This window comes from Rhinatrema bivittatum, chromosome 9 (genome assembly GCF_901001135.1).
Source record: "Rhinatrema bivittatum chromosome 9, aRhiBiv1.1, whole genome shotgun sequence".
NCBI lineage: Eukaryota > Metazoa > Chordata > Amphibia > Gymnophiona > Rhinatrematidae > Rhinatrema > Rhinatrema bivittatum.
In genome coordinates this window covers 191,563,478-191,588,579 of record NC_042623.1, presented here as the reverse complement: position 1 = coordinate 191,588,579, position 25,102 = coordinate 191,563,478, and the positions used below count along the sequence as shown (strand labels likewise).

The 25,102-nt window shown below is 47.8% G+C and overlaps 1 protein-coding gene across 1 annotated transcript in view; it reads left to right on the top strand.

Annotated features, from left to right (window-relative positions):
- LOC115099201 (fibroblast growth factor 12-like) overlaps positions 1 to 25,102 on the top strand; it is a 157,431-nt gene that overhangs the window by 116,882 nt on the left and 15,447 nt on the right. Inside the window, 1 exon segment of the mRNA XM_029616632.1 lies at positions 15,022 to 15,217. Coding sequence (XP_029472492.1) covers positions 15,022 to 15,217 — 196 coding nt within the window.

The window sequence follows — 25,102 nt, the reverse complement described above, 5'->3', positions numbered from 1 at the left end:
AGTAACTGCCGCTCCATGCAGGTTACCCCCATGTTTCTCTTAAGGGTAGTAACTGCCACTCCATGCAGGTTACCCCCAATGTTTCTGTTAAGGGTAGTAACTGCCGCTCCCTGCAGGTTACCCCCATGTTTATCATAAGGGTAGTGACTGCCGCTCCATGCAGGTTACCCCCATGTTTCTCTTAAGGGTAGTGACTGCCGCTTCGTGCAGGTTACCCCCAATGTTTCTGTTAAGGGTAGTAACTGCCGCTCCGTGCAGGTTACCCCCATGTTTCTCCTAAGGGTAGTAACTGCCGTTCCGTGCTGGTTTAGCTTTTTTATTTATTCCTATCCTCTAGCCATTTAGGGATCCGCAGTGTTTATCCCATGCCCCTTTGAAATCCTTCACAGTTTTGGTCTTCACCACTTCCTCTGGAAGGTCATTCCAGGCATCCACCACCCTCTCCGTGAAGAAATACTTTCTGACATTGGTTCTAAGTCTTCCTCCCTTGAGTTTCAAATCGTGACCCCTAGTTCTACTAAATTGTTTCCAATGGAAAAGGTTTGTTACAACCATGGATCATTAAACCCTTTCAAGTATCTGAAGGTCTGTATCATATCCCCCCTGCTCCTCCTCTCCTCCAGGTTGTACATATTCAGGTTCTTCAACCTCTCCTCTTAAGTCTTTCGATGGAGATAATCTGGCCAACCAGTCCAATAACCCCCCCCCCCCCCCAAACTACTCCAGTTGAAATCTAAAAAGAATGCCTGGCCTATGCCAGCCTCTGCCATCCCCAGTTCTGCAAAATATAAATTTCACGATCCGCTGCTCTCTCCCTTCCCACCCCAACTCTTACCCTCCCACCAATCTGGTACCTTAGTAAAGGCCAATCTGGCCCCGAAATCGCGGTCTGCTGGTACTGAGATTCTTGCAGCTCGGCCAAGACAGTAATGCTGGAAACATAAGCTCCCGGCCTTGCTACCCGAAGATTTATCTAACAGCAGTGCTGGGAGCTTACATAGTAACATAGTAATGATAGCAGATAAAGACCAAACGGTCCGTCCGCTCGGCCCAGCCGCTCACCTCCCAGAAAAGGTGGTGAGGACAGAAACAGTAAATGAATTCAAAAGAGCATGGGATAGACATTGCGGATCCATCATCTCCGCTGTCCGTGCGCTAAACGCCTAAGCGATCCCTGTACCGATCGACCAGCTGCACGCTCAGATGTCAGGGTCAGAGTTAAGGCTGGGCACAAGTGCTATTTGTCCATCTTTTAATGCGCACAGTATTTTTTTCTTGTGCCAAATTTATGTTTTAGGATTACACGGGCTACATGGTTTGTGTCAAATTTGCCATTTTTGGCTCTCTCTCTCTCTCTCTCTGGGTCTTGTTGTCACTCGGTTCTCATATCTAAGCCTTAATATCGACTGCATTCATTTCTTCTGTGGATGCTGAAAAGCACTGCAAGCGTGCTTCGGCTTAACGCACAGAAGATTAATACCCTGAAAGAAAATGTGCTTAGGTCATCCAGTGCAGCTTATTTTAATTATGCAGTTAGGATTCTTGGCTTTTTTGGACAAAATCCTACTTATTTGTGGTCAATGGCGTTCGGTTAATACCAGTAACTGCGAGGCTGACCTTTTGTTCTCATGTGTCATCAGTTCAAAAAATGAATTGCTCTCTGTTTGGTTCTCATAGCCCCGAAACTAATACTCCTCTGGTCACAATATATGCCTCTCTGGCAGCTTTCCTGTGTCCTGATTGGGAACATCCACTGAACTGTATTATTGTGTTACGTGGCTCCTCACCCAGCTTCTGAAGTCTAATTTAACTTTTGAAGGTGGTAAAGCTGCACCACTGAGTGAAATGAAACTAGATACAGGAAGAATCAAGGTGTCGCCCGCTGATGACAGAATCGTATAAAAGCCAGCATGCCGTGATATATTAACAGCAATGTGATATCCTTATCGTTTGGCTTGGAGCGTACAAAGTGATTTTAACCAAGAAGTTCCCGCAGAATCCCTTAGACGTTGTAACACAAGTGGTGCACGAGTTTCCCCCACCCAATGAGGCTCCGTCTTCCAGGGCTTGCTGGACGCCATGGAGGGGGAAGGTTTTGTCCCTTCCAATAAGGGAGAGCGGCTGTGAGGGCTGGTGCATGCTAAGTGTCTGCCCCCGTCTGTTTTAATGAAACAGTATTAGTAACTTATGTCTGCATCTCAGCAAATACCGTGCATGTGTGTGTGTGTGTGTGTGTGTGTGTGTGTGGTGGAAGGATTAATACGGGGATATAAAAGCTCTTGTTGATTGACTGTCATTAATCAGGTGTGGTACAGTGGAAATAAGAATTTTGTGGGTCCGTGCTACGCTCTTTTAGGTTACCTCAACCTTTCTGGTCAGTGGGAGGCTGTGAGGCCAGCAATCAGGGGACCAGGACACGTCGAGGTAGCTATTCAAACCCCGACAGGCTAAGAATCACAACCAGATAACCTTATCCAAGTAAGTCACAAGGATATTTAGCGACTATGCCGCTGCCTATCCTCAGTCAAGGCGCTACTTAGCTGGCTAAGTTAAATTTGGCTACGTTAGATCAGCTCTGTGGCTGATCTAATCTGATTAACTTAACCGGATAAGAACAAATATCACTACTTATCTGCTTAAGTTAACTGGATATGTAGCTCCGCCCACAACTTGGCCGACTAAAAGTTAGCCGGATAAATGACTTATCCGGCCATCTGGCAGCTGATGACTTTCAGTGGACCTCTAGGTAGCTGGATATATCTTTTCTCTTCCAACAAGCTTTCCCAGACGCTTAATCTTACTATGACTGACAGACTTCCATCCCTTAACTATGGACACTGTATAAAGTACTACTTTTAAGAATCTGCAACTGGACAATTATCTGTGAGCTCAAAAATTCACTTTAAAAAAAAAAAAAAAAAAAAAAAAAAATTCACTTTACTATTTATCTGGCTATCGAGCGCTGCACACACTTTGAATATTGATCTCCTTGTTTCCCTGTGAAGATTTTGCCTGGCGTAAAGTGCACGCGATAAAGAACCTGCTGGGGCAGCCCTAGGTTGGTCAGGAGTCTGGGCAAGAGAATCATTTGGGGACCCTTAGAGGCTTCATTTTGATGACCTATGAGCACGTCAAACATTATTTGTTTCACCTTCCCTTTTCCCAAATCTGCAAATGCCACGACATAACAAGCACCATAGACCCACCTCTTCGAACCTGCACACCCAGAATAATGTAGTCCTCTTTTCCAACATGCTCTTTTTATTCACGCATTCTACCCTTGTTTTAGTTCTTGTTAATTAATCCTTGGATATTTTAATCATTATTTATCTTAACCCTAGTTCATTTTCAGGTTTATCTTATTTCGTTTAATATTTTATGTACGTATTTTATTGTAAACCGCCCCGAACCTTGGAGGCCGTGCTATAGAAGTACTTTTAAATGAATAAATCTAAGATGCCCGCTCATATCGCCCATCGCTCACGACATCCACATAAGAACTCACCATTTGCAAGTAGCAGGAGATCGAGGAGGAGACGTTCCAATAACGCTCGGTGGAAGCATTTTTAAAATGTTTGCATCCGAATATTTTAGTGGGCCACATGCGGAGAATGTCATAAATATTAGCAAAGTCTTATTCACTTCTAGTTAATGTTGGAGAGTACGCAAGACCAGAATCAGGGTGTGCAGTTAGGTAAAGGTTAACCCACCGCACTTGTATCGGGGACCATTTTAATATTCTTTGTAACCTAACATAGTAAACAGCAGACAAAGACTGAAGTGGTCCATCCAGCCTGGAGGGAATTAGATAAATAAATGAGTGTTAAATTGCAAATGGAGCCAATTCCTTGTAAAACACTTCACCCCCAAAAGGTTTTGTTGCAAAATGTTTTGGCTCCCCCCCTAAAGTGTAGGGGCCCCAGGCAGTTTCCAGTTTTACACCCCCAGTTGGCTTCCCCAGGCACCTGCTGTTTGTGGCCGGTAGCTGAGGAAGAAGGTTTGTATGAGTGCGGTTTTTTTGAAAATCCCGTGCAGGATACCATATTACACCCTCAGTCTAAACATTCCTCCTTCCCACCCCCAGGTGTGACATTTTTTGCTAGGCCTAGGTGGACAATATCCAGATAGGCCGATTTGTCTGGATAAATTGCTACTTTACCTGATAAACAGCTTGGAAAATTGCCCTCAGCGGGGCCAGTTTTGAGCTGCAGGCACATGTCCCGCGGGTACTTTTTATACCCACATTCTTGTGCCCAGTTTGCCTTTGAAAGTTAACGGGTACACAGGTGGAAAAGGACCCCACAGACCTTGTACTCGCTTTATCTTGCGGGTTGGCTGTGTGCATGAAAATCTGCACGGGTATTTGAAAATGGCATATAGGTGCATATTCCCCCTGCCCCTGACTCAGCCCTTTCCAATGGGCAGTACTTGTTCTCCTTAACTTAGTTTACCTGCTGAAACACAGATGGGTATTCTTACCCTCTCTGAAGGGTACCATTTGCACCCCTGGAGATCTAGCTAGGAAATTCCTATGTTACCCGGTTAGATGCCTTTGAAGACTGTCTTCAAAGCATATAGAGGGATTTCTTGTGATAACGTACAAAGATCTTGGCACACTTTCTTTTAATGGTGGAGAGGATTTATGGTTTGAAATAGGTGTGTAGATGGCACCCTTACTATGATGTTTCTGTAGCCTCATTGAGTTGGTGATGTTCTGTGATTGAGAATAGCGTTTGGCACCTTTGGGAGCAGAAAACATGGTTGTCATAGAAGTTGAAAATGTCCATTGTTGCCCGCGGCTGCCGAGGGACTGGTGGAAGGCACCCCAGAATTCAGTTCAAGGTCACCGCTTGCTTTTCTTTTCCCTGCACGCCCTCCAGATCCTTAGCAGCCCAGTGGCGCGACGCCCTTGGTCTGCTGAGATTGTAGGCGGAAAAGATTCCCGCTTACCAGGTGAGCTGTGACCAAGATGTCAGTAGGGTTGTCAAAACGTTAATAAATGGAGTGCTGTGTGTGTGCAGGATGAACGTTAAGCAGTGAGAAATTGAATTTTCTCTCTCTCTCGACGTGTCTGAGATCGGGATTAAGGTAGGGTAAAGCCTTTGAGTAGATAAGGATTGAAGTGCCGCAGGGGTGCTTGTTTCCATAAACCAGTCTGAGTAAACCTAAAGACTTTAGACTGTATAGAGGTGGCATTAATCAGGTTTTAACCCCAAAAAAAAAAAATAGAGCAACAGTCCCTCACATACACAATATCCAAAAAAGGGACAATACCGAAAGCTGAAATACTCATACGAAGCTTCAAACAAATTCCCCAAACCAGTGTGCTATGAGAAATGGTAAAAAAGTAATATCAGAAAGGTAGTGGGTGCTGATGGCGTCATCTACTGTCTTATGCCCGCAATGGGCTTTAGACAGAATCATAAACAGCCAACGACTTTCAGTCGTTTCCCACTGTATGGATAAAACGTGGCTGAAATGGATTCCAAACGCCAAATTAAACAATACTCATGTCGCGCATTCCTAGAGACACCGCCGCAGACATAACCCCCACACTGCAGGGTTTCGGCAATGCTCTCTGCCTGCTGCTGGGGGAGGATCACTGGGAAAAAAACCCCAAAGCCTCAAAGTTACCTTCAAACTAACAGAAATACAAACAACAAAAAGACCAGCTAATCCCTTACTGACTTATCACAACGTCACTTCCTTATGCGTTTCAACATGGCTACTGACACCAAGGCAGGTTTAAATGGTATAGTGTGTCCAATCCCCATCCCCGATCCAAACAAATCACATCCATCCAGCCAATCGCAGCGCTAATGCATCATACCTAAACCAATAAAAACAACGTACAAGAATACAGACCAATCAGCCTTCTAATTCAGCCCGAGCGGTTGATGTTTTAAGTCTGGAAATCCAAGTCTTGTTCTCTACGACACAAACAGAACCATTCCAGCCCCACGAGTGCTAAATTTAGGTTTCCCTAATGCCTAGAATTTCACATCTTCAGAACTGTGCCCTATAGAAAGACAGGTTGCCATGAGGGAAGCCTCTGTTATTCCCTGATTTGAAACCCGTAGAGGACATGTTTTTTGAACACCAACGCCGTTTGAATCATAGCAGTATCTAGACGGCCAGTTAAGTTGTTCTGAAGTTTTCCTTTCAGCCTGACTATAATGCTTGCTTAGATTGCACAGGTCCTTAGACACTGAGGTTGAAACTGATGGGCAGGAGGAGCATCAGCCTTCAAGGCTTCATCCCTGGCTACTGCTCCTTAGACCATTCTCAAACTCCTAAGAAGGAACACGGGGTAAAAACGTGACCCCCAGCTCCAGCGAACGATAAGGGAATACTGTGGACTTTAGGCTACGTGGCACGGGGGCACGGACTTTGTGGATTATTCAGAAGCAATTAATTGCAAAGAGATCAATCCATTTCACTCTCTTGCTTGCTCTGAAATATTAATTCATTGTTGACGCAGGCCATTTGAACCTCATTCAAGAGAGCAGAGAGTTTATTATTGGATTGCATCCTGTTCCCAGGGAACCTGACAGCACTTAGCAATTACCCAGGTTCTAGAGAAGCAAATAGTTCAGTAATAAATAGAAGAACCCGCAGGGCTGCCACTGAGATAAAGACCCTCCCTGGGACAAGGGACCGCTGAAGAGTGCCTTTTTAAGGGATTGCTTAGGTAGGAATATGGAAAGATCTGGCATTGATTTACAGCCGTGCAGAGAATTAGAAAGCTAAACGTCTCCTGGCTACTGATCAAAGGCTCCTTCAGATGTCTGCGGTCAGCCCTCCCTAAATCAGGGATCGTCATCTTCCTCAAGATTCCTCTGCAGAGATCCCCTGGAGCGCCGTCTGTCCTGGTGCACGGGGAACGGATTCCCTGGATCAAAGGCAGTGCAGAACAACCTAGGCCTGGGATTCCCGGTTCGTATTTCTTGCACTGTTCCAGCTCCTATGAATGCAACTGACCTCATCCATCCTCTGGGCATGAGCTTAAGAAAGGAAATCAGGCCTCTGTGTGCCATCGGTGACGCAGCTGCAAATTTATGCATAAAATAACGTCAGGACCGGTCTGCATCGTTGTGCCGTTTTCAGATGTGTTGCTGTCGGGTCTCGGATGCTTCTGTTTGCTGCTGCACCCCTGGCAGGCCCTTTTGGGGTGTGGGGGCCCATGGCGTGTCTGCCGGGGTAGGTGGCCCCCCCCCCCTCTTCCTGCAGATTGAAGGTTGATGAGTTTCGGGAGGAGGTCCCAAGAAGGTTCAAGAGCATCTACTGCTTACTTGACCTTTGCTGCAACTCCTGGCCCAGCAGCAGAGGGAATGATGTCAGGGCATGGAGCTTAGCTTGCTTTCATGGGGGGTTCTGTGAAGCGTGTGGCTTGTGCCAGTTCAGCCCCCCCATATCCCATATCCCCCCCCCCCTTCCTCCCCAAGTGTGGTCTCGGCTGCCTGCCATTAAATGAAGGAATTCAACATCTGGTGCCAGCAGTCTGGCACAAGCACTCAGTGGTGCCCTGCAGAACAAGGAGGCAAACATCCAGCCGAGCAGGGGTGGAGAGCGCCCCCCGCTCCCATGAAATGTAGCACGATTCAGAATTCAGCTGCTCCCGCAGGCAGCCCCCATCGTTCCAAACTCATTGCGGCCCTGAGGAAAAGCATTGCCGTGTGTGTGTGTGTGTGTGTGTGTATGTGTGTGTGTGTGGTGCGTGTGTGTGTGTATATGTGTGTGTGTGGTGTGTGCGTGGTGTATGTGTGCGTGTGTGTATGTGCATGTGTGTGTGTGTATGTGTGTGTGTGCGTGTGTGTGTGTGTATGTTGTGGTGTGTGTATATGTGTGGTGTGTGTGTGTATATGTGTGTGTGCGCGCCTCTGAGAATAATTTGCGTTGCCTCTGCTTGACTGCAGTAAGATCCATAAAAGTACCCAATAAATTAACATTTCAGACTGGCAGCTTACAGGGAGTTTGAGATGCTGCTTTATCACTGAAGTGCCTCTGCTGCCCACATGACCCGTCTCATTTCAATTCTGCACCTCTGCAGAGATTTTAGATGAGAGAAACAAAACCGTGTTTTTTTTTTTTTTCTTTCCTGGCAGATTTGCCAAGTAACCTTTAAATAACTGCATTTCCCTTAGAAGAAATTTGTACTCTCCGCGTCTGTGCAGTATTTCAAAAATATATTTGGCCTGCTGTAATATGCTCGCATTACATACATCATTTCACTATTTTTACGGCTTTATTTTCTAAAGTTTTTAAGCAGCCGTCCTGAATGCCCGAGGTCAGCCGGGTCGGTGCGGGAGTTGGACCATTAGCTCACTTGCTGGATCCGATTGGACCCTGTTGCCTGGGATGTCGTAAGCGCCTTGATGCAGGGTGAACCACTCTATGTGAGGTGGTGTGGCATTGAGCTCGGGGGGGAGAGCCTCTTCACGTGTCTTTTGGGTGACGAGGTCACTTTTAAAGAGCTGAGGTCATCAGGCCCTTGGGACATCTGCACCGGACAGAATTGTCCAAAGCCCAGATGTAAAAAGGGACCTTTAACCTGTAAACTCGATGCATATCGCCTGTAAACCGCAGAACAGCCTTCTGGAGGAAATCTGAAGGGGGGTGGGAGCATCTCGGCCTTACAAAGTGCCTTTTGTAGCTGAGAGTCTGCTTAAGACTTCCAAAAATATGAAGAGTAGCCTTTTTTCTGTTTTACTTAATACTGATGAAAGATTTTTTTCTTTGTAAATGCAAGGGAGAGAATGGCCATCATCTAATGGGTTACAAAGTCATCGTATAATCTAGGCATGACAGGATCGGGAAGATAACATATTAATTGTTTCAGGCAGACGCCCCCTTTTTAGTTGATAGAGGATGAGAGTTATTACTTATGTCAGGGTGAGCAACTTGACTTTATCCAATAGGAAACACTTGGGTGACAGTAAGAGGGGGGCCCACGATGCATCTGGAAATGAGATTCCGGCTATAGGAAAAGTCCCTTTGTAAAAGTCCAGCTCGCGATGTTTTTATTCGCGCGAGTCGTTCCCCCCCCCCCCCCACAGAGAACGTGGAATTCAAACTCAGGACGCGTCCCTTCCTTTGGATATTGTCTTCAGACAGTGTAAAGAAGAGACCCATCCTATCGACAGATGCCACTTAATCGGCTGTCAAAAGATAGCAGAAGATAACCGGTTAAGTGGCACCGTTTTGTAAAGAAAAAACCCCAAAATCGAAAATGTGCTCGCTGGCCACTCTCATACTCTCCCCCCCCCCCCCCCCCGGACCTGAATCGTGGGCCCTCGTGCAGCCAGAACGGCAATTCATTGCCCATCCTGGGCATTTCCAGTGTTACTCAGGTAACGGCACTGGGCTGAGCTGGAAGGCAAATGTTCGACCGAGGCCTTCCTGCAATTCCACAGTCTCTAGTAACAGGTTTCCATGTTTGGAAGTCAGGAGGACAGGTTTTGGGCAATGGCTGGGGATGTCCACCAGGATTATCGCTATTTGCCTGTTAGGTCTCATTGTTATTTGTGTTGTAATTTTATCATTTTTGTGGGTGCATTTTGTAAAAGGGCAGGTAAAATCACCAATAGATGAACATGAGATGGATCTCGACGGCCGTTTGTAGCGCACACATGCGTTGCAGTCAGTTGTCAGAGGGAACCCAGCCCATGTTGTTTTTCCTTTGAAAATCAGCAGCCACAACGTCCACACACTGAAAGCGCTCGTACAGTTTGGTTTGTGTGCAGAGAGCCAAGTGGGAGCAAAATAGTGTTACCACTGAATATCCCATGCACATGCGTTTACCACTGAAAATCCCATGTACGAGCATGAACTGAATATCCCATGTACATGTGTTTACCACTGAATATCCCATGTACGAGCATGAACTGAATATCCCATGTACATGTGTTTACCACTGAAAATCCCATGTACGAGCATGAACTGAATATCCCATGTACATGCATGCACCAATGAATATCCCATGTATGCGCATGTACCACTGAATATCCCATGTACGATCACGAACAACTGAATATCCCAAGTATACCTGTGTACCACTGAATATCCCTCGTACGAGCATGAACTGAATATCCCATGTACATGTGTTTACCACCAAATATCCCATGTACGAGCATGAACTGAATATTCCAAGTACATGCATGCACCAATGAATATCCCGTGTATGTGCGTGTACCACTGAATATCCCACGTATGCATGTGTACCACTGAAATCCTATGTATGCATATGTACCAATGAATATCCCATGTATGCGCATGCACCACTGAATATTTCATGGACGTGTGCTGTTTTACTCCCCGACTTAAACACACTCTGGAGAACGCCTCTTCTTAAACCCGGCTAAAATTACGGACGCTGAGATAGCCAGCCAGAGGAGAATGATTTGTAGCCAAGCCATTTTACTTTGGCCATTGTCTTCCTATCGTCTGCTCTCGCTCCGTCATCCATGTGCTAAATCCAGATGTCTCATTAGCTGAGCCATTGCCTTAGACTCTGTAGCAGACATGTTGCCCGTGCACCCTATGGGCCCCAGGAGGCTCTCTTTGGCACAATGCAGGTATTAAGAAGGGCACTAGCGGTGAATTTGAGAGACTGAGATCGCCCTCAGCATACCCTGATGGACCAGTGAGGTTCATTCCTGTCAGGGTATGCGCAAAATCACCCACTTTGGAAACACCGTCCCTAGGGAAGTGCATTTGGAAACTGTTGATGTTTTTAAGAAAGATCGAGCAGGAGGGACATAGTTGCCAGAACTCACCGGACGCGCTTGTTTCTGAATTCCGAGTCCTCTAATGAGTGCCTCTGGTTTTATTGCCAAACTGCACTTGGAGTCCTCTGCTCGCTGCTGGCTGGGAGCCGGCCCCTGCAGCTCTCCTGCTCATCAGATTTACTGTCAGCCTGACAACACTTTCTGCATTCCCTCCTTCCAAAGAAAAGCCCGTTGGCATCCGTGTGATAGCTTTGCCTGCCTCAGAGCGCTCTCGATGAGCCTGCTGAAAAGAAGTGCGTGCAGCAGGGTTTCAGTCTTAAGCGTGATCCTGTCGGATGCTAGGATGTGCCAAGAGTGCCATGCAATTGCAGTATTCCGAACAAGATCCGGGAGGAACGGACCACAACCAGAATACTTCATTTAAAGATGGGCGCGAACTGGGTTTGAGTTTTGATGAGGTTGGCAAGGCATCATTCTGTTTCCTCTTAGCTGGTGTTGACAGAAGCAGGGGACATATGCAGGTCATATAAGACCTCCCAAAGCTGCCCTCGCGATAGGCAGAAGGTACTCTTCGGACACTAGGGATGCCCAAAGCATGCCCATTAAAATTGTTGTGGACTAGCTAGACAGTGGACCCTTAGGCCGGCCTGCGGGAGACCTGGGGTAGTTGGACTTTGGCCTCGGGGCAGCAAGGCCGGTAGGCAGACCAGGCTGATGTAGACAGTAGGCTTCACCCGGAAGCTGGTACTCCCCCGGGAGGAGCCCTTGGGAGCCCAGCCGCTTGGGACTCAGGAGGTTCACCCTGGAAGCCGGTCCCCCCGGGAGGAGCCTGTAGGAACCCGGCCGCTGGGACTTAGGTGATCTCTGGTCCGGATCTTGAGTTGGCTGGAGCTGAAGCGGATGAAGGAGGCCTGGTAGGAACTGCGGCGGGCCGAAGTCAGGCAGCGTGAAACCAGGCAGGAACTGCAGCGAGCTGAAGGAAGGCAGCGTGAAACCAGGCAGGAACTGTAGCAAGCTGAAGGCAGGCAGAGCGAAACCAGGCAGGAACTGTAGCGAGCTGAAGGCAGGCAGCGTGAAACCAGGCAGGAACTGTAGCGAGCTGAAGTCAGGCAGCGTGAAACCAGGCAGGAACTGTAGCGAGCTGAAGGCAGGCAGCGTGAAACCAGGCAGGAACTGTAGCAAGCTGAAGGCAGGCAGAGCGAAACCAGGCAGGAACTGTAGCAAGCCGAAGTCAGGCAGCGTGAAACCAGGCAGGAACTGTAGCAAGCTGAAGGCAGGCAGCGTGAAACCAGGCAGGAACTGTAGCAAGCTGAAGGCAGGCAGAGCGAAACCAGGCAGGAACTGTAGCAAGCCGAAGTCAGGCAGCGTGAAACCAGGCAGGAACTGTAGCAAGCTGAAGGCAGGCAGCGTGAAACCAGGCAGGAACTGTAGCAAGCTGAAGGCAGGCAGCGTGAAACCAGGCAGGAACTGTAGCAAGCTGAAGGCAGGCAGAGCGAAACCAGGCAGGAACTGTAGCAAGCCGAAGTCAGGCAGCGTGAAACCAGGCAGGAACTGTAGCGAGCTGAAGTCAGGCAGCGTGAAACCAGGCAGGAACTGTAGCGAGCTGAAGTCAGGCAGCGTGAAACCAGGCAGGAACTGCAGCAAGCTGAAGGCAGGCAGAGCGAAACCAGGCAGGAACTGTAGCAAGCCGAAGTCAGGCAGCGTGAAACCAGGCAGGAACTGCAGCGAGCTGAAGGCAGGCAGCGTGAAACCAGGCAGGAACTGCAGCGAGCTGAAGGCAGGCAGCGTGAAACCAGGCAGGAACTGCAGCGAGCTGAAGGCAGGCAGCGTGAAACCAGGCAGGAACTGCAGCGAGCTGAAGGCAGGCAGAGCGAAACCAGGCAGGAACTGTAGCGAGCTGAAGGCAGGAAGAGCGAAACCAGGCAGGAACTGCAGCGAGCTGAAGGCAGGCAGAGCGAAACCAGGCAGGAACTGTAGCAAGCTGAAGGCAGGCAGCGTGAAACCAGGCAGGAACTGCAGCGAGCTGAAGTCAGGCAGCGTGAAACCAGGCAGGAACTGCAGCGAGCTGAAGGCAGGCAGAGCGAAACCAGGCAGGAACTGTAGCAAGCTGAAGGCAGGCAGCGTGAAACCAGGCAGGAACTGTAGCAAGTTGGAGACAGGCAGAGCGGGACCAGGCAAGAACTAAGAGGTTAGAAGTGCGAGCAAGTCACGTAGTAGACCAAGCAGGCAGGCAGGCAGGAACGGTGTGCAAGGGAGTCACACACCGGGGCTCAGGGCAACTGGGCACCGCAGGGGAGACCCGGTTGCAAGGCGTCATAGTGGGGTCCGCGGGGAGTTTAAGTAGGACTGGGCGTCTGACGTCAGGAGCGGGGGCGGAGCGCACCCTGGCGGGAAAAGGGCTATATCAGCGCCGTGACAGCGCGCGTGCGTGCGCCTAAGTAGCCCAGGGTAATGGCGTCTCCCCCGCGGAGACGCTCACGGAGCTGGTTCAGGCATTGAGTGGCCCAGCTGGAACTTTGAGGTAAGGGCCGGGACGCGAGGGTCACGGAGCGGACCGCAACAAAAATGTACAAGAAAGCACATGCAGCTTTTTCACAGTGGCTGGCGAGGGAGGGAATTCAGCAAGGTTATGCACGTTAGTGGGAAATTCTGCCAAATATTGTGCATTGAATTCCAGCAACATGGACAAACTCAGCAGCACTGAATTCTGTGAAATTTCCCTAAAAAATATTTGGTTAAAAAAAAAAACCATTAGGTGTTTCTATGCATTTTCTCAGGTACATTGGGACGGGGGTGGGGGCAGACAAAGGAGGTAATTGCAGAGGCAGTGCAAGAGTATTTTGTGCCCTAGGCAATTGTCTAGTTTGCCTAATGGAAGCGCCGGCCCTGGGTAACTGCAAAATGTCCACAGATAAAATCCGCATAATTTCCATGTTGTGCAGAAAGATTCGTGCAGCAGTGAGTCATGCGTGCGTGCAGATCCTGTGAGTGCCGGTCTCTGTCCCTTCTCCGTCCCGATCCCGTGGTGGAGGGGAAGGAGCAGCTGCAAACACTGGAATTGCGCAGACGAAGGGCCCGATATTCAGCGCCACTTAGCCGGATAACTTGGGCCTTATCTGGCTGTGAGGCGGCATTTCAGGATTCAGCCATGTTCAGCAAACATCGCTGAGCTGGATAACTATTTGCCCAGCTAAATGAGGCATCCAGATCACGTAGCCGGATAAGTCAGCCCTGCTATTGGGTGTATTCACCACTGAATATGCTGGCTATGTTTATATCTTTTAGCATATGTAGCAGATAATATCTACCTCACTGTGTTGCCACACTGCTGACCTCACTGCCAGATAAGACCAAAACTGTAAGGGGTTGGGGGGAAATATAGAGGAGGGGGGCGGGGAGGAAGGGAGCAACCAGATGGGGTGAGGGAAGAGAGGAAGAAAGAGAGCAATTGGCAGGGGCAGAGGAAAGAACCCTGAAGGAGGCTACGAGGAGGAGCCGAACAGAGGTTGATAAGGGCAATAGGATTCTGCAGAGCTGGGCATGTGGTGAGAGAGGAAGGGCACAGTGCGGGAAGTGATGGAAAGAAGGTGTAGAAGAGAGGAAAGGTGGATCAGTACATGGGTGGGACACTGGAAGGGGGGGAAACAGAGGGAAGAGGCAACCTGGGAGACTGGAAGGTTGGCCAGGCGGGAGCAGCTCCCGGACACCTTCCTGCAATTCCAGCCAAAGTTCAAAAGTCCTTTGGCTTGCCAGGAGTGAGGTCTTCCCTAAAACGAGTTGGCTTTGAGCTTGGTATTGAGCAAGCCCGGGAGCAGAAATGTTACTTGGGTAACTTTCCCCAGATATTCAGCAGAACTGAGCCAGGTGACGGCGCTGCTGATGATGCCTGGTTGGCGTTCCCGTTAGGGCGGTCATTTATTTGACCAGAGTTACCCGGCTAGTGGTGAAGATCAAGGGCTAGCTGGACGGGTTTTAGCCATGCCCTCAGAATGTCCTCTGCCCTGTTTCTGTGTATTCGGCTGGCCGGGTAAAAAAAAACAACCCACCAAGGTTTCACCATTGAAAGGGGCAGGAAATTCAAATCTTGGGGGTTTGTCTGCGTAACTCACTCAAAGGTTACCTGGATAAACCCTTTTGATCTCTCTAATGTTACGTGAAGCTTTGTTCCCATAATTTTAGTTGCATATTTTTCATTGCTTGTTTGATTTCTTTTCAAATAAGAGGACACAACAAAAATTGCAGTTACCGCGACTATTGACTAACTTACCGTTCATTCTCTCCTTTCTCTCTTTAGGATATTTTCACGCCTGAGTGCAAATTCAAAGAGTCTGTGTTTGAGAACTACTACGTCATTTATTCATCCACGCTGTACCGCCAGGGGTCGGGGCGAGCATGGTACCTGGGACTCAATAAAGAAGGGCAGACCATGAAGGGGAACCGCGTTAAGAAAACCAAGCCCTCTTCGCATTTTGTACCAAAACCCATCGAAGGTACGGAGAATTCTTCTAAGCTTGTTGACCGACCCACGAGCAGCGCTGGGATAATGGGCGTCAATCGCTGCAGCTTTTCCAACTAGATTCTCTCCTATTCGAGTTCTCTGGGCTGTGTTTGCAGTCGTCGGGCTTCACCCTGATAAGTCAGACGTGCTCTGTCCTTCTCATATTCGTACTGCTGAGTGTTTTTTTTTGTCTACTTAAAACATGAGTTCAAGATTGCAGTGATTGTCTTATGCTAATGCCATGACAAGTCATGTTGCCACTTCATTCTAGATTACAACATGTTCCCCAGTGACTTTTACATCAATGTATATTATTATTATTATTACCGCTATATTTTTAGCAAATACACAATGTAATGCTCTATGCAGTGGGCCCTATTTATCAAGGATTTTCTCCTGTTCAGTGTGTATTGGACACACCTTCTGAATCACACCCAGCCTATTTTGATGATTGCTTCATGATAGGTTCTGGTTGTGGTCAACAGATGAATGGATTTTCTTTGGGCCTGCTTCACAGGACCACTGAGGAGAGGCCAGGCAAGGCGTGGGGAGCTGCTAGCCCAGGAGGAGATTAGAGCTGATGAAAGTGGGCATGTGACCCACTGAGAATTTTCTTCTGCGCAGTCAGCACACCGCCTAGCAATCTTTATCACCTGTCAAAGGTGTACAGCTGATGCTTTTCCAAAATGACAGGGATTTTTTTCAATCAAATCATCTATTAATCATATTATAAACTTGACAGGAAATGGTTGCTCCTTCTTCACTAACATTCCATTCCCTCTTTTTCTTCATGGTCTGGGTAGCTGGTGAAGTTTGCATGGTGTTCATAAGATTGCATCATTTAACAAACTGTCAGAAAAATGTATTCAGTTATGATTTCAGACTGTAGCATTATGGAGCGAGGCACAATTTATTTTTTTATTTTTTTAATGCTTCTGTTATTTTGTACTTTTTTCATTCTGGTTTGAGGTTTATCATTTTCTCAGTAATCTGCTTATTATCTGAAATACATGGATATGGTTAGCAAGTGTTGGTTGCATTGGCTGTACTGATGTCGGAGTATGAACTCTGCAGCAAGAGGAAGGCTGAGGTGGGGAAAGGGGAAAATTGAAATATGTCCCTCGCTCAAGCATGTCCTGTCTTTTGAAAATGGAGTTTCCAGCAAAACAATACATTGGCCTTGAGTCAAGGTCATCAGCAATGCCTACTCCCTTTCAGTCCCACGTCAACAGCTTGCTGGAAGACAAGCCACCCAATGGGCAAGTTTTCAGAGGCTCCCATCTAACAAGGAGAGCTGAGAGGAAGGGGCTAGTGCCACTGCCTGCTGTCTTCACATGCTCAGGGTCCATGTAATTATTTCACTACAGGTCAGGTTTCGGTTGACCTCCTGCTTTTCCCTTTGACTGGCTCACTGCCAATAATTGGAGGCACAGCTGAGTTTTACAACAGGCTCTGTTAACGCTAAATGATCAATAGGGTGCCATGAACATCAAGAGGATTTGGATTGTTTTCTGTAGTCAAACGTACCAATCATGTTTTGAGGCAAGCATTAAAGAGTTCTTCTTGATCAGCCTGACCCCAGCCTTCATATAACCATATACCTTTAACTGTCCGCTGCTTTCCATTTCACCCGTTACCATGCATGATGCAACTTTTCATTCTCACATTATTTTAACTGCATTCATTTTCCATAATGTACTTACATTAGAGGCACTTCGGTCAATATTTCCTTCCAGTCTAATAGAATAAAACCATGGTTGTTGTAAAACCACCTTTTAGGAATTGTCACGGGGAAAAGAATTAATTGAAATGAAAACATGGCCTCTGGTGACCTATATGACAACTACCTGGGGGCTCTTCCCCCAATTCAGATTCCCTTCCACCTCAGCCCAGCCATTGCAGCATTGATCCTTGGCCACCAGCCACAAACAGTGGCTCTTTCCGGAACCTGGTCCCCGAGTCTGGTCACTAGGTGTTGCCGTTGAGTGATGGCTGAGACGCCCTCTCCTCAGGATCCTCCACGGCATCCCTGAGTAGAGTCCACCAGATTGGCTCCAGGATAATGTTTTGTTTAGTTTTTGCCTGTGTTCTAGTTTAATTATAATTGTACGGAAAATAGTATGTTAGAACGACTGTAAAAAATGTCCTGATATAGTGGAGGAGGGAATTTCCATGAAATACTGGAGTTTGCTGCAAAAATGTTCCCCCACTGGAAATATCCTGAGTGCGAAAGTGTTGCAGGCTCTTAGGTTAAGCCAAGACACATGCTTAAGAAAGAAAACCACAGAAGAACAAATCTGCTGCAGACCTTCCTAGACAAGCTGAGGGAGAAAATGTACTTTCCATTTCATTTGCAGTTCCATCCCTGGAAGACCTTCTTCTGGTCATTTTCGAATGGCTGCCCTTCAGGTTCTCCATGGCTTCTTCTGAATGTCTCATCTGCTTGTTCACATCATTTCTCCTCTTCTGGGCTCACAGCCGGTCAAGTTAAAGCCCAGGGAGAAGTGATGGGTCTATTGCAAAGAAGAGTCAACAGCAAGTAGGTGTCGCAGTGCAGTGGCTACTAAAAGCTGACAGAGATTGGCCTGACCTTCTCTAATATAAATGAATACTGATAGCTAACATTTTCCAAGCATTATTAATGCACTGAATCTTGGCACTTAAAAGTTCTGTGCATTGAAGGGAGAATGGCCAACAATGTTGAAGGATTGAGAAAGAATACATTTCAGTGATTTTCTCACTGAATTATTTCCATTTGTTGCTGGAAGATAAATATATTTCCCTTGTAGCAAAGAGAAACACAGATCTGTCCTCTTCATCAACATACATCATCTGTACAGCTGTGATTCCTGACGGATATACTGCAATATATCTATACAGCAGCCATCCATATAGTACAGCACTCGTCAGTACAACTTCTCATATGAGCAATCCGTTCCCTAGGATGTGGACAGATAGATTCAGGACCAGTGTGTTATGCTCCTCTACCAGCAGACGGAGACGGAGCAAACTGACGTCATAGTATATATACTCCTGCAGGAACATCAGCCTGCCAGTATTCTCTGTCTCCAGCAGATGGTGGATGTGCATCTTCCTAGTGGAGATTGCTTCAGATTTTAGAAGGAGAATTTAAAAGGAAAATTGATTGCCCTGCTCTCCTGCAGTGATAACAAATGGTCCCTTCCCCAATTGAGAATTCCTGAGGTGATTTCCATGATCCTTCAGACATGTGCCTTGGTCCAGTAGTTGGTTCTTCAGCTGGCATGGACTTAGCTTATTATTCAGCTTAAAGGCAGCAGGTGCAGGAAGCCGAGAGTAGCGGTGATGGTATATGCCCTCTCTTCCCACAGCCCGGGAAGGGCTGAGCTCAGGTAAGTTAAAAAAAAAAAAGAGATACCTTTACAGAGACAGTGAAGGAGGGTTGTTCAGGGATTCCCCTTCCCCGGTCTCTGAGCAAAGCGTGCCGTTCCGATGTTTGCCCCACCCCAAGAGAGGTTCAGGAACGGGGGGCAGCCTAGCAGGTTGAACTGCCTCTTGTGGCTAGGCCCCGTTCTGAGGCTTTTCTGCTGCACACTCTGTGGTAGGCCGCAACAGTGTTTTCTTGCATTTTGCCTACACTTTCAGCTGCCCTCTATAGGACATCATTTCAGCAGCGCGTCCTGGTGTGCATCCAGGTTATATGTCCAGGTTTTGGATGCTTAGTTGAGAGTCGACTTGGGCGTCCAGGTTAAGCAGCGTCCGACTTGGACGCACGCTTATCTTGTGCGCACAATTAGGCATACATTTGTGTGCACTTAAGTTGAGTGGCACCTGGTCTTGGGATGCCTAGCTCTTGGATACCTAAATTTTGGATGCATATAAAAAAAAAATGATGCCTATAGCTAAGAAGCCTAAGCGCCTTGCCTTGTGTGCCACCTGTCATATTCAGGCATCTCAGCCTGGCATGCCCTCTAACTTGCGTTTAGAGGCTCAGGGAGAATTGTCTTCCTCTGATTTTACTAAGCCTGGTTAAGAACATAAGAACATAAGAAAATGCCATACTGGGTCAGACCAAGGGTCCATCAAGCCCAGCATCCTGTTTCCAACAGTGGCCAATCCAGGCCATAAGAACCTGGCAAGTACCCAAAAACTAAGTCTATTCCCAACCTGATGAAATTATGGGTAAAGATGTGTCAGGAGAAACACCTGATATTGGGACTCCCTTGCTGGTTCCTCAGCAGGGATGGTAACTCAGTGGGTACCGCATAAGTGCCTCTTGTTTTTGGTATGGATCCTTCTGCCTTTTTTTGGTTAGCATTTTTTCAGGGACTGCAATCCTTTCTTCAGGCACAATCCTCAGCCCCGTCCAATCCTGTCAGGTCAGTTCCTCGGGCAATGGCCTCTCCCTCTTCTGATACTGCGTTTAAGCGCCGAAGTACTCCTCGAGCTGCAGGTGTCCCTGACAGGAATCCGGAGGGCACTGCCGATGAAGCAGATCCTGACTCTAGAGGGAAGGGAAATTCCTCCAGGATTAGAACCGTATAGGATTTATCTTCATCAGAGAGATGAATTACCGGCCCTGATTTCCAAGATGTTGAAGATGCTGGGAGTTCCTGGAGCAGATACCATGTCTGAGCCAAAGAACAATCCCATTTTGGTTTCTTTGCGTAAAGCCTCTTGTTTTTTCCTTGTTATGGAGGCCATTCAAGAACTGATTGATCTTGAATGGGACGCCCCAGAGGCAAATTTTAAAGGGGGTTGGACCTTGGAAGGCCTGTACCCCCTGGATCCAGTGGTGAGAGAGCATCTGCATTTCCAGAAAGTGGATGTACTTGTCTGTGTCATCTCTAAGCGGATGGCTATCCCGGTAGAGGGAGGAACGGCCTTGAAGGATGTGCATGATAGGATAATTGAGGCCATCCTTAAGCAAGCATTTGAAGCAGTGGCAATGACCTTGCAGATAGCTTCCTGTTGTTCTCTGGTGGCTCGCTTTTGTTTGCTTCTCTCTCAGGAGAGATGATTGATGACTCTGGTGTGACTTCCAGGGCAGTTATGGAACCCGCCACTGCCCTCTTAGCAGATACGGGTTGCGAGCCAGAGGAGTGGCTTTTGTAATAGCGGCCAGACGCCAATTATGGCTGAGGAATTGATCGGCTGATGCAACCTCCAAGGCTAACCTTACGACATTGCCTTTTAAAGGTTTGCTCTTGTTTGGGAGTGAGTGGGAGAAACTGGCCAGTAAATGGGGTGAATCTCCGGTTCCTCCCATGCTGGAGGATAAGAAGCAGTTGCCGTTCCCCTTTGGTATGAGGGGGTTGTCTCAGAGGTTCCAAGTGTTTTCATCCCTACAGAGGGTTGACCTTACAGAGGACTCGACCTTTTGGCAGGTCTCAGCCCTTTCATCCTAGACATCCCAGGCGAGGCGGGGGCTTGGGTAGTGTGACTTCCCGACACTCCCAATGAAGGTTTGCTGACTCACCCCCCAAGATTAAGAAATAGGGGGGTGCTTCTCTCTCTTTTATCAGAGTGGGTCGAAATCACATCGGATCAGTGAATCCTGGAAGTGACACGAGAAGGATATGCACTGGAATTTCGCAGTGTTCCTCAGGATGTGTTCATGGTGTCTCCCTGAAGAAGCAGCAGGCGATAGAGGCTCCTCAGTCTGAGGGCTGTGGTTTCAGTACCCACATCCCAAGAAAATACAGGTCAATATTACATTTATTTCATTGTGCCCAAGAAGGAGGGCTTCTTTTGCCCCATCCTGGATTTCAAAGGGGTCAACCGTCATTTGCGGGTAACTCATTTTCACCTGGAAACATTGCGCTCAGTGATAATGGCCATGCAGTTGGGGGAATTTCTGACTTCCTTGGAATCTGTCCAAGGCGAACCTCTATATTCCTATCTGATTGGAGCACCCACTATTTTCTGATTTTGCAGTGTTGGGGTGCCATTATCAGTTTCGGGCGCTGCCTTTTGGTCTAGCCACCGCTCCCAGAACATTTTCCAAGATTGTGGTGGTAGCAGCAGTTACTGAAAAAGGATGAGCTCCTAGTTCACCCTATGTAAATGAATGGTTGATTCAGGCCAAGTCTCTGGAAGAAAGCTGTCTGGTGACCTTCCAGGTGATCTCTCCTTGTTACAGAAGCTCAGTTGGGTGGTAAACCTAGCCAAGAGCAGTCTTCAGCCATCTCGGTCATTGGAATATCTGGGTGTGTATTCGACACGAAGCAGGGCAAAGTTTTTCTATCAGAAGCTCATATTCAAAAGTTGATATCCCAGGTGCGTCTCTTGGTGAGCACTATACGCCCAATAGTGTGGTCCTATCTACAGGTACTCGGGCTGATGGCGGCAACCCTGGAAGTGGTGCCATGGGCAAGGGCGCATATGCATCCACTTCAGTATTCCCTGCTGTCTTGATGGAGCCCGCAGACTCAGGACTATTCGATTCAGCTCCACCTGCCGATGGAAGTCTGCTCTCATCTCCAGCAAGCAGATCATCAAAGGAAGTTTCCCTGACATCGTCAGACTGGTCGGTACTCATGGGAGGGAAATCCTTTTTGGCCCAGGTGATGGAGTGCACCTCTCTGGTACTGTATTTTCCTCAGGAACAGACTGGATGTTCAAATAAAATTTACCGATTATTTCCAAAACATCCATCCTATTCCACAACTGAAACTGTGCATTAGAAGCATTTGCATAGCCTCTCTGCCGGGGTGCTCGTGTTCATCTCTCTAGCTCCTGGGAGTGAGCTTGCCACCGTTTTCTCATCAGGGTACAAACAGCCCAATCAGATGAGGAATCCTATTGGGGGGGGGGGACCCCAAAGCAAGAAAAGATCCTACATGAGTCCAAAGTTCTGATCCCTGCGCTTTGGGGGTGGAGATCCGATTGGGAGTTTCCATATCTTGATGTTTTGTTCTGCTCTGTTTTTCAATTCTGTGTGATTTCCCTGGGGTAAAAGTCTGATGTTTCCAGTCTCAAACCAAATTCTCACCCTCCTGATGCCAATTTGTGAGGGGGTGGGAATAAAACCTTCACACTCACAAAAAGGGGGAAAAAAAATCCAAATTTGTCTAAGTCCAAAAATTCCAAGCTGGGTAGAGCTATCATGGGTCTTGCTTCCTCTAGGTAGTAGAGGAGTAGCTCACAGGTCTCCAGCCCCTGCTCTCTGAATGGGGGGGGGGTGGAATTTGCCCCCTCTCCAAAAGATACAGGGTGTTCTCCAGAACGAGAAAAACGTATCCAAAACCTGACCAAAAATCTCTCTTCCAAAACTGAGGCAGCCCCTCTCAGACAGGGAGTTTACTAAGGGGAAATCTCCTCTGAATGCCAGAAAAATACCAAATTGGGTGAGTAGGCCCAAACTCACCAGGGGAAAAGGAAACATTGCTCCTTATTCTTCAAGAGCCAACTCAAAAAGACCACGCTCTACCACTAAACTCCCCCTAGTGCCCTAGGGATAGCCAATCACAGTTCCCTCATTGGAGAGAATGAAATGGAATGGAAAATCCCACTTATTACTAATGGGCAGGAATCTAGGGCCATCTAAGGGCTGACTAAAGGGTCAGCCACATTTCCATCTCTGATATTCAAACAGTGCCAAACTTAGCTGTCCAAATGGTGCTGAGCATCAGACCCAGTATGAACCCCCGTTGTTAAGGCGTCGACCGCCAATGCTCCCTCCAAGCAGTGACTAAGTGTGGGCAAATTTTGTTTTTGCGTGTGAGCTACAATTTTTTTTTTTTAACCAACCGTTTTGAGCGCCAGTATTAACGCGGAGTTTCTGTATATAGCGCAATGAAAAATGTATATGAGCAACCATGTAAAACCAGTGAGTGATGCTCTGAAATATATACATAAGCGATCGCTCACGCACTCAGAGGAAACCAGGTCGACCACCGTGGTCGTCATATTACAGACAAATCCTCTGTTTTCAACAGCGAACTGGAAGCAGGAAGACACACAGGGGTATAAAGAAGCTTGGCCAAGGTTACACAAAGGTTCTTTGGCAGAAAAGACTGCTCTCAATTTCCAGGTCCACATGTCCTTCTGCTGTTTGAAGTGCAGGTTTCCAGAAGTCAAGCTAAAAAAGTGAGCCTTAACTTGAAATGGTACCAAAGTGAACCTCGACGAGTCGCATTCCTCCAAGACACATGCAGTGCATATTAGGAGTAGGGAAAAACAGGAATAGGCCACCCAAAGCTGTCTTGTCAACCAGCTCCATTGCTCATTGCTCAGAATACTAAAAATGTTCTACTCTGGCACTTAACAGTTCATTAGCTAAAGTTAATGGTAGCAATGAAAAGCAAAGAAATCAACCGAGAAAAGTCAACTTCGCTGTGAAGCAGGAAACCAGAACTGCATCTTCTCAATAAAAGCAGAGAAAATTGCGTTATTGATGCCATTTGCTCACTTTGAAAAGCAGCCCTGTGATAACATTGCTGTTGCTAGAGCATTTTAGATACTTTAGAAGTGACTGTACTGTGAGAGCTCTTTAATCCTTAATGTACAGCCTGCCTGCCTTTAATCTCCCTACAAATAAGTTGAAAATTCCTTAGACCAGCATTTTGGATGCTCTGGGGGTAAATGCATTTCATTCTGAAACTGATATGCCTAGGAGGTTCCTGGGACCTTGATGGAAGTCACTGCAGCTTCCTGGGTTCATTCTGAACAGGGAGGTGTGGGGACGGGTGAGGACATCTCTTCCGGGCTCTTCGGCAAGGACCCTCTCTTGTTGATACCTCTTCATGCAGTAATCGGTGTTGCAAAAGAAGTAATGCTTATTGAACGTGACACTCGTGAGAACAGTGGGCCCTTAGTGCTGTGGTGCGATTGGTGCTGCCTAGACAGGGCCGGTGCAAGCGGACATGCATACCGTGCATTTGCAAGGGGCAGCACACTCAGGAGGGCGGTGGCGATGGTCAGTGAAAGCAGGTAGATTCGTGGCAGCCTCATCCTCCCGAGTCCCGCTCGGGCCGATGTACTGAAGAGCGGAGCTCGATACAGTTAGTAGAAGCACAGAAGTGTGGAGAGCATGTCCCTCCCCTTCCTTCCATCTGCCACGGAAGCCAGCAATTTATTTTTTTTTTAAGATTGGATTTCCCCGAGCCTCCCCGACTGCCATGGTTTGCTGCATCCAGCAGAGGCGTGTGGAGCGGTGTCGTGGAGCACCTCTAAGCAGCTTGTTTTGATCTAGCCAGTTCCTGCTCTGTGCCACTGGTGCCGGCTGCCAAGAACAGAAGGGGGCTGTATCAGCAGGGTAGGCAGAATGGCTTTCAGGCCTATTTAAGCCTGTCGGAGAGCTTATCCTGCAGAGGAATCTGTCAGAAGAGGGGGAAAAAAAAAAGCAGGAGCAGCTGCAGAAGTTTTGAACAAGGCGGGGAGCCCTGTAAAAAGAGGAATAGAAGCATGGTGTGTGGTCTGTTTGAGTGAATGGGAGCCTGCTTGGGTTGTGTGTGTGTGTGTGTGTGTGTTTTTGTATGAATGGGAGCCTGCCTAGGTCGTGTGTCTGAGTGAATGGGAGCTTTCCTGGATTGTATGTTTGTGTGACTGGGAGCTTGCTTGGGTTATATATGTGTTTGTATGAATAGGAGCCTGCCTAGGTCGTGTGTCTGAGTGAATGGAAGCCTGCCTGGGTTTTGGGTGTTTGTGTTTGTGTGAATGGGTTGTGTGTGTGTGTTTTTGTATGAATGGGAGCCTGCCTAGGTCGTGTGTCTGAGTGAATGGGAGTTTGCCAGGGTTGTATATGTGTGTGTGTGTGTAGGGGGGAGGGTTGTATGAATGGGAGCTTGCCTGGGTTGTGTGTGTGTGTGTGTGTGTGTGTGATTTTCTATGAATGGGAGCCTGCCTGGGTTGTGTGTTTGAGTGAATGGGAGTTTGCCAGGGTTGTATATGTGTG